At 43.1% G+C, this 18,259-nt stretch overlaps 1 protein-coding gene across 1 annotated transcript in view; it reads right to left on the reverse strand.

Annotated features, from left to right (window-relative positions):
* Positions 1 to 235: 235 nt before the first annotated feature.
* Positions 236 to 18,259, reverse strand: part of LOC126143140 (uncharacterized) — a 273,492-nt gene continuing 255,468 nt past the window's right edge. Inside the window, exon 6 of the mRNA XM_049915350.1 lies at positions 236 to 519. Within this exon, the coding sequence (XP_049771307.1) occupies positions 395 to 519 (125 nt within the window). The 3' untranslated portion in view covers positions 236 to 394. The remainder of the gene's footprint in view (positions 520 to 18,259) is intronic.

Raw genomic sequence — 18,259 nt, forward strand, 5'->3', positions numbered from 1 at the left:
TACAATAATATTTACATGAGGTTAACCACCCTCTCTTACAGAAACATGTTTTTTGTACAAAATGAGAAAAATATTTCAGTGTGAAGCTTAAGTCCTCAATGAGATAGATAAAATTGAATGCAGAGTTTTTTTTATGGTGGGAAGGAGAGTTGCTGAGCTTAAGTTGGTGACATATTTTAAAGTGATAACTTGTGGTAGCAGTGCAGGGTAGTAAAGGACAGGTTGTGAAAAATAGTGATTTTATACTTATTTAATGCTACTGCTTCTTCACACTGAAGATATGTGCAACATTCTTGTTCTGACAGACATATAAAACTTTACACATGAATAGCTAAAATATATTTAATGTCATGGAAATATAAAAGTGTAAGTATTTTTCAAGGTGTTTCATGATTCATTCACAAGAAAAAGCACTCCAGTCTGCAGTGCTGGCTTTTGCAATTTCCTCCCACAACTTATCTTCATTGGGAGATTCGTGTGAAAATGGTTTCACATAGTGAGTCTTCTTATTCACAACATCTGAAGCAAAATTAAGGAAAACATTCACTACAAAGCATGCAAGAGTTTTAACTTACATATACAATATCTAACAATAGTTTACCGAAATACCTACAAGAGCTCATTAAATCAGTGTATGATACACACATATAAACGCTCTGATTTTTTCCCAATATGTTTAAAGGCTATAGTCGCAGCATACTGAATTCCCAAAGCAGGCGACTTAATGCAGAAAAATTGAGTTTTATATCATACCAATGTCAAAGTGAAGAGTCAATACAGGTATCAGCATTTTTATATTCAAACAGCTCAACAAATAAATTACAGAATGTGAACATCACTTAAAAAGTCAATCCTAACTTGTGAAATGAGTGTTGGGGGCAGATGCGGGAATCATTCATCGTCATCTTGGACAAGATCCTAGCAGATGATGGTCGATTCGCTGGAGGGGACCAAACAGCGATGTCATCAGTCCCCTCAGATTAGGGAAGGATGGGGAAGGAAGTCAGCCGTGCCATTTCACAGGAACCATCGCAGCATTTCCCTTAAGTGAACTGTCATTCTCCCGAATGCAAGTCAAGAGTGCTAACCACCGCGCCACCTCGCTCGGTGAGATCCTAGTGGAAGTGTTTTGTAGCTGTCTTCCTCCAACCTGTTAAGACGTGTATATCAGTGTTGTGTTGGCAACTGTGAGAAGTGCTTGTAGAGAGTAATGTTGTGTTTGTATTGATATGGATGAAAGGGAAGGAGAAGATGTCAGATGCAAATCAGACACATCACCTTCACTCCATAGAACACTGCCGATTGGTTTGTAATGTAACACAGGATGTTGGCGTAATTTTTATAGGACTCGTGCATGTGCCAGCCAAACAGAGCCACTGGAAAATTCTTATACCACTAGGTCTTGAAAGTATCAGCCTCTCGAGTCAAGTGCAATCACACGTGTATGTGTTAGTGACCTTAACTGCAGAGGTAGTTTAAGCTCTACACCAAACAAGTACAAAATTAGAGAGAGAAAATGAAACTACACAAAAAAGATGATATTGGTAGTTGATAACTGATAGCTTACAAAGCTCTATTACCATCAACAGAACAGGAAACAGCTGAACAGTTTTGTAATACAGGAATGAGTAATTTAATTTTTAGAACATTTCTCTTAGAGAAAATCAGCAGCCTAGTTAAAATATTTTAATATGGATAAAAAACAGTCTTGGTTGCAGTAAAATACTTATGTATAACAGTAACTGGTTTCAGTCAGAATGTGGCCATCTTCAGATAATTTATACCATGATGGTAAGTGGTGGCAGTGAATGGAGAAGGTGTCGTTGACCCACAAACGTCTGCTGCTCAACTGAGCATTCCAAATAAATATTTTATTGCAGTCAAGACTTTTTTAAATCCATTTTAAAATACAGGAACAGATAAATCATTATCCAAACCTTTTGTATTATGAACTAAAGAAAAACATGCCTAACACAGTAAGATGGCCAATGTTTCAATGTTGATGTTGGAGTCTTCTTCTATGGCTAATTAAGCTGCACTGCTGTACTCTTGGTAACTACTTCCCTCATATTAGACACAAACCCCACTTGTTTATGTTAGACTGCATTTCACTGGCTGTTAATTGCTGATGGTATACGAAAATGTAGCTGCATCGTGACTAACTGCCACTGTGGTAATTGAGGGGCAACTGGTAAACTTGGGTTCTTGCTTATGTTGAGATTTACATTTTCTAAGTAGCGATCAACAACACACATCAGTGCCAAGTATCAGAGTCCCTAGTAGCCAGTAGGAAAACAAAATTATTGAGGCACTGCATGAGATTCCCTTATCTTCTGCAGCAAGAATGTTTGTGTTTCCAAAGTGTTCCTTTGTGTGTTCTTGAGTAAGTGCCAGCCATCTGGTACATAACACCCTCACGATCTGGAATACGGAAAGGAATAGCATGAAGGGTACGACAAGCATGTAAATGGCAGTCACCTCAATGTAACCTTAAGAATTGAGGAGACTGACAATATTAAAAGGAAGATCAGGATTTAATTGCCTGTCCACAATGGGGTCATTAAAGAGAGTGCAAGTTTGAGTTTGGGAATGTTGGTAGGGAAGTTGGCTGTGGCCTTTTCAAAGGAACCAGCCTGGCATTCACTTTAAAAATTTAGGAAAACCACACACAATCTACATCTCATGGTTGAACAGAAATTTGAACACCAGTCCTTCCAAACTTGAGTCCATCTTGTTCGATACTGACACTGACGTTGCAGCTCTAGATGTCCTTGTTTGCAAGATATTAGTAGAAAATGTAATGTAGTACAGCTTTCAGAACCTCAACTTTTTGAGGCAAGAAGGATGTAGGTTGCAGTAGGTACTGGGAGATGAAGAACCTTTCACAGGATAGAGTAGCATGGAGAGCTGCATCAAACCAGTCTCTGGACTGAAGACGACGACGGCGACAACAACATCAACATATCTGCATGTGGTCTCAACTCACCATCTTGCAGAAAATTTGGCTGTCCTTGGGACATGGCCCAGATGAGTATCACATCAGTGATGTTGAACATATAGGACAGGAACTTTGGTTCTTGAGGAAGACACTAATGGCTAATGGATATGTTACATTGCAATCAGTAGAAATTTGATCAACATCAAAGCAGGTCGAGGACACGACACCAAATTGCAATTCTGCCCTGCACCAGTTGCATTACTGAATATGGCAGGAAACTCAGAAAGAAAGAAGTTCAGCCGTATTTTCAAGCATTCAGAAGATAAAAAATTAACTTGTTTCAATATAATACAGGAAAACAACACAGAGCTGTTGGTTTTTATCTTTAATGATACTTATACAGATGAAGTAAGGTTCCACAACACAAATTACCATGTCACAAAGGCTTAAATCATCCATTACAACTCACAATTGCCAAATATGGTAAGGAATTTGGTCAGGTAATCAACTTTGAAAGTAGTTCTATACTTGTTAAAGAGATGCACATGCTCCAGAGGAAAGTCCAAGAAGATCTGGAGATGACAGTAGGTCCCAACAATTTTAACTGAGATGGACTGCTATTGGGGGGTAAGCAGCATTGATACTAGGTAACGAGCAACAAGGAATACTGATGCCCAGTGCCTATGTGGACTGCTAATGGTATCCACAGAAAATGTAAATATTAATACAAATGCGACTGTCAAATGCAGTCTAGAAATATAGATATCAACATCAAAGTACATTCACGTGTGCCGCTTCGGCCACAGCAATCACACTGCCTGTCCTATGTCAATCATGATATTGTCTTCAATGATCTATTGCATTAACTTCAAAGTAGCCAAAGAAATGCATTATAAATATAAAAGTTAAAGATATTTGTCAAATGTAAGAGGCAAAATTTGACACAGCATATCAATCCTGGAAGAAGATTCCACGTCTTACTTGCATAGAGCTCCTGTTGGCTCATTCAAAGAATTCTGCCTGATTTTCCATAATTCTCTCATTTTTTTCTCCGTGGAGTCTTTCTACCTTCAGTGCACTTTGTTCCTGGTTTCTTCTGGAGTGCATTTTCTGACCTAACATTCAACTTGTATATTTTGTCTCTGTATAATGTTTCTGTCTTCAATTTCTGTTGGATCGATTTGTGATTTTCTAAGTCAAGTTTGACTAGTGTGGTCCATGGAATTGTTGACTTGATCCCTTGTCTGTATGTCACAATTCTGTTGGTGAGTATGTTGTTGTGTGTGTAAAATTTTAACCTTTTTCTGACACCTGCTGCTAGGTCAACTTTAAACCAAGAATTTCTCTCACGATTTTGCATTCTTCCTTCAGTATGTTTTCCATCTTGCTTTCTGTATGCAGTGTTAATGTCACACTTGCATACAGAATTCAGACTTGATCACTATGTTGTAGTGCCTGACTTTGGGCTGAAAGGATATGCATTTCTTATAATATACATTTTGAGTTTTGCTATTAGCTCTCTTCATTTTTTATAGTAGAGTCTTCTGTACGACCTTTCCTACTTCTGCAGGTTTAAGGATGTCACCTAGCTATCTGAAATATGTAACTCCATTTATCTTGGCACATTGTGTGTAATTTTGAGCAGAAGAATGCAGACTGCTGGAAAGAGATTTGCAGGCCAATCCTTTCTGTACATTCTTTTAGTATTTTTATTTATTTGGTTGCTGATAAATGTTTTAAAGAATAGTTTGGATGAGATGACATGGGGGTAATTTGTAATGAACCAAATGCTTACATAAAATTTAATCTGTTCCATGATATATTCATATCATTCTTTGAAAATAGCTTCCCACATAAGCTAATCAGAAAAGACACTTAACAGTCCTGCAAAAAACCATCGATCACTAGAGGAATTAAAGTAGCCTGTGAAAGGAAAAGGGAAATGCATCTATGATATTGAAGTACCTGTGTTATTCTGATTATGATGCAAAGTTCCTTTGCATCATAATCAGAACAACACAGGCACTGCAATGTTGTATTTACCTGCTGATACCAGGCAAGCCACTTTCAAGTACAATGTCTGACCTGTATGGGAATATATATATAATGGATGTACGAGTACAGGTTACAGTCGCACGGTTGACGACATACGGGAGTCCGGGTTTGGCCGTGAGTCGTGCACAGATAGCCAAATGGAAAGTTGACTACTAGCAATAAGTGAGAAATCTGGGTTAGAGTCCCGGTCCGGCACAAATTTTCATTCTACAGCTGATGGTTGTCTTCATTGACAATTGCAAATTCATTTAATGGTAATGTGTCTTTTGGCAAGAACAAGTAGATCATGCAGTAGTTGCACACTAAAAAAACCTACTCAAAACTACTACGAGAGGTTATTAAAAAATCAAAGAACATGCACATAACATCAGAAATCAGTACTTCGAACAGACTTAAAGCTATGTGGTATGGAGTGAAATGAGAGACAGGACAACCAGCCACAGAACAAGACAAGAGAAGAGCTGTAAATGATGAGTCACTTGTAGCACACGTATTTAATAACCATTTCTGAAATGTGGCAGAAAGCATAGGGACAAACAGTTCTGAAGCAAAATCAATGCAGTGTGTCGAAAATGTAACTTCCATAAAATTCAATCATGTGAGTGTATCAAGAACTTCTTCTGAAATTAATAAACATATATTCTCTCAAAAATCTAAGCTCATCTGGTTTTAATGGTGTTTCCAGTAGAGTACTAAAAATCTGTTCCCCTGTAATAAAACCAGTCCTACCTGAAATATGCAATGTATCCCTAACTCAAGGCATTTTTCCACAGAGACTGAAATATGGTGCTGTTAAACCCCTCTTAATGAAAGATGCTAAGAGAGATATCAATAACTACTCATCTGTTTCAGTGCTGACAATATTCTCCAAAATTTTTGAGAAGCTGGTGTTTTCTAGAATAATATTAGCAACAACAGTATCCTTGGAAAATCATAGTCTGGGTTTCAGAAGGGTTGCTCTACTGAGAATGCTATTTACAAGTTCACTCACCATATTTTACAAGCATTAAATAATAAAACAGTGCAGGTTGGTATTGTCTGCAACCTCCAAAAAGCACTTTACTCAGTGAATCACAGTACTCTCCTAGGTAGACATTTTATGAGATTGATTGTATAGCCAACCACTGGATGATCCCATATCTAACTAAAAGAATACAGAAAGTTGTACTTAGCAAGTCAATATAGTCCAAGGACATGATTCTGACTGAGGAGAAATGATGTATGGGGTTCCACAACGTTCAGTCTTAGGTCCAGTACTGTTCCTCATATATGTAAAGGTTCTTCCATCTAGTATAAAAGAACAATTAGTTCTTTTTGCAGATGGCACTAGTACTGTAATCAATCCAAGCATACAAACAGAAACAGAAGAAATGGTTCGTTCAATAATGTCATACGGTATAATGTTGTGGGGTAACTGATCTTTAAGAAAGTCTTCATTGTGCAAAAAGTGCCATAAGAATAATACGTGGTATTCACCCACAATCGTCCTTTAGCCACCTATTTAAGGAATTGGTCAGTCTGGCTATGGCTTCACAGTATATTTATTCCCTCATTAAGTTTTTTGTAAATAATCCACTATAGTTCAAAATTACAGTACCAGAAGGAAAAAATGACATTCATTATACAACATTAAGGTTGTCCTTAGCACAAACAGGGAGGCACAATGCTTCAACAAAATCTTTTATCACTTACACTGTGATAAAAATGCCTGTTGTAAATGTGGACAATATTACAGTGAGTATATTATCAGGGACACAATCACACAGAATGTGACAGACAATAGGATCAGAGAATAGATTGTGAAATATTCCAATCCTACTCTTGAGCAGGTATTGCAGATCACTAATTACCAAGGCTCTTGTGATTTTGCTGTAGACAGTTTTCAGCACTCTGGTAACATTTGTGCTGTAGAACGGAAAGGTGCAAATAGCTCCAGTGCTACGTGGTCCCGTAAACAGCCACACTTAACAGCACACAAACAGCCTCACGGACAGAACATCGTAACATGTCAACAGCTTAAGTGCAAGCAGTGCTTCGCTCACCAACAGTGTGGTGCAAAATCTTGCCCACAATGCTATTCAGCACATAAACGTGAAGATTGCCTGTCATGCCAAGCCACTTGCTACTCCTGCCACCGAACTGGACATGTACAAAGTGTTTCCATAAAAAGACAAAGTCCTCGGGTCACAATGTGAAACACTTGCTCCCTGCTACGCAAGTGCATGTTGTAAATTCAGAACACGTTGCTCCCACAGAACAATCAATAGTTCCCCTGAAACTTCCTGGCAGATTAAAACTGTGTGCCAGACTGAGACTCGAACTCAGGACCTCTGTCTTTCGCGGTCAAGTGCTCTACCAACTGAGCTACCCAAGCAAGACTCACGCCCCGTCCTCACAGCTTTATTACCACCAGTATCTCGCCTCCTACCTTCGAGTCTCGGTCCGGCACACAGTTTTAATCTGCCAGGAAGTTTTATATCGGCGCACACTCCACTGCAGAGTGAAAATCTCATTCTGGAATAGTTCCCCTGTACAACATCTCTCTACTAAGTTGTATGTACCTTTAGTGATTCCAAGCCATATGGTCAAACTTCAATTAGATACAGGTGCATCAGTGTCCTTGTTAAGCTATGAAACTTATGAACTGTTAGGCAAACCACAACTGTGTCAGTCTACAAATATGCTTACAGCATACAATGGTCAGAACATTCCAGTGATAGGAACACTGAACATTGTAGCCACGTATCGCAATCTGCAGATACAGTTTCCTTTCAAGTTCTACGAAGTAGACAATCAGTTAATATTTTTGGTCTCTACTTGTTTGAACTAAACACTGTCGCCTATGTGATAGCTATGTCTCATTTCAATTCAAGTGACAGTATTGCTAAGCTCTGTGACGAATTTCAAAAACTGTTTGCTTCTGGCGTACGTAAAGCCAATAACTTTGTAGCGCACATCATGCTTAAAGACAACACCCAGCCGCGCTTTTTCACAGTATGTGCAGTGCCTGTAGCACTTTGTGAACAGGTTGCGAAAGAACTGGCTCACTGGCAAAATAATGGCATAATCGTACCATCTCTGCAAGTCAGTGGTCTTCCCGAGTAGTTTATATTCACAAATAATCAGGAAAAATTAGGATTTGTACTGACTTCAAAGCCACTGTCAGTCCTCAGGCAGTTATGCATTACCTCGATGTGACAGACTCGTGGATCACTTAGGCACAGGTCGCTATTTTTCAAAAACTGACCTTCGCAATACCTACCTGTGTCTTCAACACACATTTAGGACTTTTCAAGTCCCTTTGTTTGCCTTTCAGTAGCACATCAGCACATGCCATTTTTCAACACTACTTAGAACAGCTAACTACTTCTGTGCCTTCATGTACAAATTACAGGGACAATATTGTAGTTGCTGGCTGCAATTCTCGAGTTGTTCATCCGACACAGGCACATTTGCAAGCAATACATGCTCTCTAACCATGTCAGAATGTAAAAGAATTGCAATCTGGCTTAGGGAAGTCTCAATTACTACATTCGGTTCATCCCTAACGAATGGTGAGGCTGAACGTTTTGTTCGCATGTTCAAAAAGTGAATGGACGAACTTTGCTCGCATCATCGATGCCAACAAGCCTTGCTTCACTTCTTGTCCACTTCTCACTCTCAGCGCCACAACAGGCCTTCGTTGGCAGATTTGCTACACGGGCGATGCCACCGCACACTCTCGCATTTGCTCCAACCCCTGCTGCAGCTGGAACCTGCAGATTCTAGTCAGCCGACATACCAGATTAGCCAACATGTGTTCACAGAATCTATGGCAGAAAGAAGTCACGGGAGTGCGGCATCATTACTACTTCAATTGGTTCACACACATTTCAGATTCGAGGTCCCGATGAATTGCAGAAGCGGCACCTAAATTAAATTCGCCTCTGTCGCTTGCAAAGTTCTGCCACTTCTTGTATGTTCACAGCTTCCTCGGCTTCCTGGTCGACACAACCCAAGCACCACCCTTCACAGTGGGGTCACGCAATGCTGTTTTCGGACCTCGAGCCGACGGGCATCAATCTGACACCGCATTTGCCCACTAGCAGATGTCCGGCAGCACCTGCCACGTTACCACTGCCGGGTCAGCACCGTGCCGAGGCCTACCGAGGGGCCTCCAGTTAGAAAGATGCCGTTGCGGATTCACGCCATCAAGAAGATGCCCTCACAACAGATGCTGGGACACACCTTCTGCATCGTTTTTCGGCCGGTGTTCCCTCGCGATCTCGAGACGGTAGTCAGGGTGCGAGCAGCGACTCTGCATCGGCTACAGCGACGGTCGCCGCTCCGACAACGGTTCCGACACCTGTGCCTCCTCCTCACTGTCGATATGGTGCTCAGCCGTACGTGACAATGGTGTGGTGGTTTGGGGAGGAGGAGTGCTGTGTCTTCTGAACAAGACACAGCCAGGGAAAAGCACCACAGGCACAATGATGCGAGCTGGTACAAGTGCCAGAGACACTCGCCACTTGTGAGAGTTTCACCAGCACCACAGGCGGCACTGAAGACGAAGACATCAAATTCGCCTCAGCCAATTGCCAGCCGAGTACAATCCGCCACTGACTGGACGACAACAGACGGAAGGCCACTCGGAAGATAGAAAAGCAGTTCTCGCCTACACGGTTATAGATCCTCGTCCAGAGCTGACTTAGACAGGGAACGCTGTCTAGTGGACTCTTAGAAGTCAACAGACAATTATTGTAAATTGCATTTGCTATGTACTGTGAAGTTTACTTACTATTATTTGCACTTAGCCATTGAGGGCCTTTTTTGTTATATTACAAGCAGTGTTGCAGACTCTATTATTCAACAAGTCACAAAGATAAGTAAACCTTTATAACTCACTTGTGTGACTGTTACAAACTGTTGGAGTGTTGTAGAAACTTCGTTGTCCTATCCTGTTACGTGACCGTACGCCATAGCTGTGTAATAGTGGCAGAAAAAAATTGTCTTAGCAGTGTACTGCACCAGAAGCCATTTCACAAACTCACGAACTCGGCCTTCCGTAACGACAGTGTCAACTCTGCCTCCACAACAGTAGCATTGAGGTCTTTACAAAACCGGCAACAAGTGTTTACAAAAAAATTATTTTTTGTTTCCACTGCAGGGAGGCCTTTCAATGCACCACAGTAACAAATCTAATTTTCAAAACTTGAAAATTTATCGCTACTGACTATGCTTCCCCTACAGATTGTTGGAAATGTAAAAGAAATTTTGCTGCGTAATATCGATCTAATGTAGAACATTAATAACAACAAATTGTTGCTCGTTGTTTCTAGAACAATGCAGTACTTCACACACAGCAAGCATAACATTTAACTCATAAAAATGTAATAGAAAACACACACTTGACAACAGTAAACTTCACCCAAAATGTGTCATGTGCAAAACAAATTAGACAAAGAATTGTAACTTGCAGCAGCAACTCTATTGACACAAATACTAAAACAATTGTTTTTACAGTCTTAAGTTTAAACATTCACTTTATAAGGATGCAGTTAAAGAGTTTAGTGCTATTGCAAAACTAGTCTGTATGCCAACATTTGTAACACTATGTAATGTGACTTATGTTACAGTCCAGCAAGCACATCTGAGTGGAAATTGCTGCATATATTCTTGCTTTCTGATTGATCATCTTAACTTAGTACTATGTTTCCAAATTTAGAAATTTCTCTGTAGAAAAGAAATAATGCCAGTTTTTGATTGTTTTCTTGAAATATCATCTATATTCTACAATGAAAGTAGTGTACTTTAAGACTAAAATCAAGTACACACTTCATATCCTGACGGTCAGGGAACTATTTAACATAACGCAATGCGTTCACTGTAGACTATGAATTAACAGTAAACTCACAATTACTAGGAAAATGAGGCACAAAATTATCGACCAAAACACTAAGATGTTGACAGTAAGAATCAGCTGTGAACTGTGGCACTCACTGTTACAATTATAGTGTGACATTTGAAAAAATAAAAAATAGCCACAAACAAATTTTAGAAATTTTGTCAAAAATAGGTCCGAATTTAAAAATGGTTTGATATACTTAAAAGCTAAATTTTCCTATGTTCAGGAATTTCTTGAAAGCAGGTTTTACTATATATGAGAATTGCCATGATGTTACACACTATTAAAACTAAACCCAATTAAACATAAATCAGAAGTTCTCCGCGGTAGACTGTTATTCTACCATGATGTGCAGGTCATGTGAATGCTAGGATGGTTTGTTAAGCAAGGCCACAATCAACTTCACCTATCCATATCCGACTATTATTACAATCAAATTTGAAGCACTGTTCCCTGCTTGCAGAAAATAATAATGAATCTCCTTCCTGCAACTAAACAAACCAAAACAAAAATTGTGTTCTTGCAAGAAGGCAGACCCACTTTAATTCAGTATCATACCTGACTAAGTCAGTACTGTGTAGTAGTTGTGTGTTTTAGGTGTGTGTGTGTGTGTGTGTGTGTGTGTGTGTGTGTGTGTGTTTTGTCTATCTTTGACAAAGGGCTTGTTGGACAAAAGCTTATTTTGTGACAGTCTGCTCACTGTGCCTACCTACGACTCACGATCTCCGCTATATGGTTAGTAGCAACAATCGTTTTAATAATATTGTTAGCACTGTTACTCTGCCTCCAATGGCTTCTAAAGTAACAAACAAACAGTGACGTTACTTCCTTTCTCGCATAACTTTAAAACAATTACATACATAAAATCTTGCAACAACTGCAACCATGCAATACTTTTTTTGTCATATTGGCCACTGTAAATTACGTAAGGGGCTTAATGAAATAATTGTTTTCTACTGCATGTGTTATGCATGAAGGGAAGTTTTGTAGTAGCACGTCAAAAGTCAGAAATGAGGTAACTGATCAAAGTGAAGTAACAATAACAACAGCAATGTATTTATTGAAATATAAAGGAAGAAAGAAATGATACTTCACAAAATGAGTATGACACTCACAATTGACTTGTTTTTGAGACACAAATTTATTGCATACCGAGTGTGTAGAAATGTCATGTACTGCCTAAAACATGTTTATTAAAATATTGGGACAAAAAGTATACTGATGGGTAACTGAATTAGAGGTATCAGCCTTATCCCAACAACAGCAATACTTCAACTAGGTATGCAACCATGGTGCCATTACCCCTTGTATTTGCAGTCCAAGTGGAAATCACACGAGATTTCTGTACATTTGGTGATGATCAGACACATGAGAAATTTCTATTCTGATGCTGAGCATTGAGCTCTCAGTTGCCCACCATGAGACAAATTTACTATGAATACACTGACTTGGGTAAAATCACAACCACCAGGGTCAAGTCTTAATGTTAACAGCATCGCCTGACAGCAATAGCCTAGTTTAGATTATAAGAGCAAACAATTCAATGTTCAAAAGCAACAACAATATGTGCAATGATATTCCCATCAAAGCGATTACCTCACTGAGGAATACAGAGCCGAGTACTCTACTAGCCCTGCATCATAGGGCGCACAGAAAAACATGTGTGCACAACATATCTAATACATGCTCACACCATAAAAGACTGCTTCCTCGACTATGAAGTTACGGAACTGGTTAGTACACACAAATGACAAAGTGTAAGTCACTCAAAAAGTGAGATATATTTAATATTAATAGCAACATTATTGTATGGCAAATACTTGTGAATGAGAAAAGAACACACTTTAATCTGTATGTCAACAATCTTCATAACACAACAGTATCACAACCTGCTGGTAGATCATGTGCATTTGTCTGTCCACCTACTTAAAATGTGTATATCTAAACAGGACATTACTTTAATCACTCTTGCATTACATGAAAGAGATTTAATCACCTCTTCACAAAGTTTCTACATAGCCCCAAAAGTCAAATGAGTTTCATCATATTGAGCAAATGTAGTATGTGCACGACTGTTCTTCACAAATTGTGGTTGCAGTTGAACGGCTGTCTCTTCCAAAACATGTGTTTCACAGACTCCACGGCATGATGAATAATAATCATGATAATACATGATAATAGTAAAAGATGGTGCTACATGCTATAGTGAATGCTTTCTTTTTTTTCTTTTTTTCTTTTTTTTTTTTTTGTGGTTTTAGGGCGCACAACTTCAATGGTCATTAGCGCCCTGACTACTCTAAGAATGCACCGCGAGGCACAAGTTGACAACAACAACTAAAAGGGAAAACACGATAAAAGACAGACGGACGGGCATAGGATTAAAAAACAACATCATCAAATGTCCTTAGCGAGGTTTGTCAAATTGATAAAACAAAGAACACGAGCAGCTGCTCGTGGGTCATCCGCTAAAATGGCATCGAAAGTATTAGGCAGGTTAAGATCGAGGCGCAGTGTGTTAAGATCTGGACAAGACATTAAAATGTGTCTAACTGTCAGCAAGTGCCCACATGGGCAGAACAGCGCCGGCGCAGCCGTCAGCAGATGGCGATGGCTGAACCGGGAGTGTCCAATTCTTAACCGGGCTAAAACGACCTCCTCCCGCCGAGAAGGGCGTGAGGAGGACGTCCAAGCCACGGGAAGTGGTTTTAAGGCCCGAAGCTTGTTGTCGGTAAGTGCAGCCCAATCGGCATGCCACAGCGACACAATGCGCCGACAAATGACCCTGCTAAAATCGGACGAAGGGACACAACAAGAAGCTGTCCGAGGCTGGAGGACCGCAGCCTTGGCCGCGGCATCTGCAGCTTCGTTCCCAGGGATACCGACATGGCCAGGAACCCACATAAAGCTAACCGGAGAACCGACGTCCACCAGCTGCTGAAGAGAGCGTTGGATCCGGTGTACAAAAGGGTGAACCGCGTACAGATCACTGAGGCTCTGGATGGCGCTCAGGGAATCTGAGTAGATGACATAAGCAGAATGTCGGTGGCGGCAGATGTAAAGAACAGCCTGGTAGAGGGCAAAGAGCTCAGCTGTGAAGACCGAACAATGGCCATGGAGCCGGTATTTGAAACTGTGTGCCCCAACAATAAAGGAACACCCGACCCCGTCATTGGTCTTAGGGCCATCTGTATAAATGAAAGTCATGTTGATGAACTTCGAACGAAGTTCCAAAAAACGGGAGTGGTAGACCGAACCGGGGGTGACCTCTTTTGGGAGCGAGCTGAGGTCAAGGTGAACGCGGACCTGAGCCTGGAGCCAAGGTGGCGTGCGGCTCTCGCCCACTCGAAAGGTTGCAGGGAGTGAAAAATTAAGGTGTTGAAGGAGGCGACGAAAGCGAACTCCAGGGGGTAGCAGGGCAGAGACATACAACCCGTATTGACGGTCAGGAGTGTCGTCAAAAAAGGAACGATAAGACGGATGGTCGGGCATTGACAGTAGCCGACAGGCATACCGACAAAGCAGTATATCGCGCCGGTAGGTGAGTGGCAATTCGCCAGCGTCAGCATGAAGACTCTCTACGGGACTGGTATAAAATGCTCCGATCGCAAGTCGTAAACCCCGATGTTGTATGGAGTTGAGGCGGCGTAAGATGGATGGCCGTGCAGAGGAGTATACGAAGCTCCCATAATCCAGCTTGGAGCGGACGATCGACCGATATAGACGAAGGAGGACGGTTCGATCCGCTCCCCACGACATACCACTGAGAACACGGAGGACATTTAAAGAACGGGTACAACGGGCGGCCAAATATGACACATGTGGAGACCAGCTAAGTTTCCTGTCAAAGGTAAGGCCTAAAAATTTGGTTGTCTCCACGATTGGGAGAGCAACGGGACCGAGTCGTAAGGACGATGGGAGAAACTCTTTGTAACGCCAGAAGTTAATACAGACCGTCTTCTCGGCAGAAAAACGGAAGCCATTGGTGACACTCCAGGAGTAAAGACGGTCAAGAGAACGCTGAAGACAGCGCTCCAGGACACGTGTACACTGCGCGCTGCAATAGATGGTAAAATCGTCCACAAAAAGGGAGCCTGATACATCAGCTGGGAGGCAATCCATTATTGGATTGATCGCGAAGGCGAAGAGAGCGACGATCAAAACTGAGCCCTGTGGCACCCCATTCTCCTGGCGAAAGGTGTCGGACAGGACAGAACCCACACGTACCCTGAACTGTCGATCCATTAAAAAGGAACAAATAAAAAGAGGGAGGCGACCGCGAAGGCCCCATGTATGCATGGTGCGGAGAATGCCTGCCCTCCAACAGGTGTCGTAAGCCTTCTCCAAATCAAAGAACACAGCCGCGGTCGGGCGCTTCCGCAAGAAGTTATTCATAATGAAGGTCGACAAGGTAACCAGATGGTCAACAGCAGAGCGGCGCCTACGAAATCCACATTGTACATTGGTAAGTAGGCGTCGAGACTCGAGCAGCCAAACCAATCGAGAGTTAACCATTCGCTCCATCACTTTACAGACACAGCTGGTAAGCGAGATGGGTCGATAACTGGAAGGCAAGTGCTTGTCCTTCCCCGGCTTAGGAATCGGGACAACAATAGACTCACGCCAGCATGCGGGAACATGTCCCTCAATCCAGATGCGATTGTATGTACGAAGAAGAAAACCTTTACCCGCAGGAGAAAGGTTCTTCAGCATCTGAATATGAATATAATCAGGCCCTGGAGCGGAGGACCGTGATCGGCCAAGTGCGGTTTCGATTTCCCGCATGGTGAATGGGGCATTATAACTTTCACAATTCGAGGAGCGGAAGTCAGGTGGCCTAGCCTCCTCTGCCTGTTTGCGGGGGAGGAAGGCAGGGTGGTAATGAGCGGAGCTCGAAACCTCTGCAAAAAAGCGGCCGAAGGCATTGGAGACAGCCTCAGGGGCCACAAGGACTTCATTCGCGACCTTCAAGCCAGAAACTGGGGAGTGGACCTTAGTGCCAGATAGCCGGCGCAGGCTACCCCAGACAACAGAAGAAGGAGTAAAACTGTTGAAGGTGCTTGTGAAAGCAGCCCAGCTGGCTTTCTTGCTTTCTTTAATAATACGACGACACTGAGCACGTAATCGTTTATAATTAATACAATTCGCCACTGTAGGGTGGCGTTTAAAGGTGTGTAAAGCACGTCGACGAGCACGTAAAGCGTCTCTACATGCTGCGGTCCACCAGGGGACCGGTACGCGACGTGGAGAAGAAGTAGGGTGAGGGATGGAATATTCAGCAGCAGCGAGAATGACTTCCGTGAGGTGTGCGACCTGACGATCGCAGCTTGTGAAGGTTTGATCCTGAAAGGTCGCCCTGGAAGAGAAGAGCCCCCAGTCTGCCTTGGAGATGGTCCAACTAGAGGAGCACGGAGAGGGAGTATGCTGCAGGAGATGGATAACACACGGGAAGTGGTCGCTCGAATATGTATCAGCAAGTGCATACCACTCAAACCGGCGTGCAAGTTGGGGAGTACATATAGAGAGGTCTAAATGGGAATATGTGTGAGATGTGTCCGAAAGAAAAGTAGGGGCGCCAGTATTGAGGCAGACAAGATTGAGCTGGTTGAAAAGGTCTGCTAACAAGGAGCCCCTCGGGCAGGATGCTGGAGAGCCCCAAAGGGGATGGTGGGCATTGAAGTCTCCAGTTAACAAAAATGGTGCAGGTAGCTGAGCAATAAGTTGCATCATGTCTGCCCTGGTAACGGCAGATGACGATGGAGTGTAAACGGTACAAAAGGAAAACGTAAAAGTGGGGAGAGTAATGCGGATGGCAACTGCCTGCAGGCCGGTGTGCAACGTGATGGGATCGTAGTAAATATCATCCCGGACCAGCAACATAACCCCTCCATGAGCTGGGATACCTACCACAGGGGGTAGGTCAAAATGCACAGAGGTGTAGTGTGCCAAGGCAATCTGATCGCATGGGCGTAGCTTCATTTCCTGGAGGGCTACGATGAGCGGACGATGCAAGCGGAGCAGCAACTTCAAGTCCTCTTGGTTGGAGCGAATGCTGCGAATATTCCAGTGAATAAGTGCCATCGTAAGAAAAGGAGGATGAGAGAAGGGGTCACCGCGAAGGCCGCTTAGGGCCTGGCTTCGAGCGAGCACTGCCGCCGCTATCAGTAGGTGGACAGTCATCGTCCATGGGGTCTATAGAGTCATCGGCCATCTCGGGAGGATGGCCGGGAGGGGGAGCTTCCTCCGCCGGTGAACGGCCAGATGTACGGCTACCAGCGGTGCGGCCAGGCGAAACGGATGACGGCCTGGGGCGGCAACCGCTGGGTGGCGCAGGAGAAGAAATGCGCCGTGGCGGAGAAGGAGAACTGTGCTTCCTATGCGCCTTTTTGGAAGGACGTTTGGTGGAAGTACCGGTCGAAGGCTGGGAGGTCGAGGGACGGAGGAAGTCTGCACGGGATGGTTCCTTCTTGAAGGCCCGTGCATCTGACTTCGGGGTCTTCGACTTAGCAGAAGCTGAGGAAGGGGCTGGTGTCTGTGGGGTGATGGGAGGAAGAGGAGACGTCGAACGCGCGATCTTAGCACTGGCCGAACGGACGACCGTGGTGCTGAAGGTCAGATCGCATGTCTGGGTTGCTACCTCCCGGGTAGTCCGAGGAGAGGCGAGGACAGTACTGTATTTCCCCGCTGGGAGCAGCGTGGGCTTCCTACTAGCCAATAGCTTGCGAGCAGCCGAGGTGGACACTTTCTCTTTGACCCGAATTTCTTGGATACAGCGTTCTTCCTTATAGACAGGACAGTCGCGGGAGGATGCGGCATGGTCACCCTGACAGTTCACACAACGAGGAGACGGAGGTGGACAGTCACCCTCATGGGCATCCCTGCCACAAGTGACACATTTAGCCGCATTGGAACAAGACTGTCGAGTGTGATTGAAACGCTGACACTGGTAGCAGCGCGTAGGTGTCGGGACATAGGGGCGAACAGAAATAACCTCGTAGCCCGCCTTGATGCGCGATGGCAGCTTAACACTATCGAAGGTCAAGAAAAGTGTCCGGGTCGGTACAAGGACATTGTTGACCTTTTTCATGACCCGATGGACAGCCGTCACGCCCTGCTCAGCGAGGAAAGATTGAAGCTCCTCGTCAGTCAATCGGTCGAGGGAGCTAGTATAGACTACACCACGAGACGAATTCAAAGTTCGGTGGGCCTCCACCCGGACAGGGAACGTGTACAGGAGGGTGGCCCGAAGCAGTTTTTGTGCCCGAAAGGCACTCTCAGTTTCTAGTAATAAGGTGCCGTTACGCAATCTGGTACAAGATTTGACAGATCCGGCTATGGCATCTACGCCCTTCTGAATAACGAAAGGGTTGACAGAGGAAAAATCC

Source organism: Schistocerca cancellata, unplaced genomic scaffold, assembly GCF_023864275.1.
Source record: "Schistocerca cancellata isolate TAMUIC-IGC-003103 unplaced genomic scaffold, iqSchCanc2.1 HiC_scaffold_782, whole genome shotgun sequence".
NCBI lineage: Eukaryota > Metazoa > Arthropoda > Insecta > Orthoptera > Acrididae > Schistocerca > Schistocerca cancellata.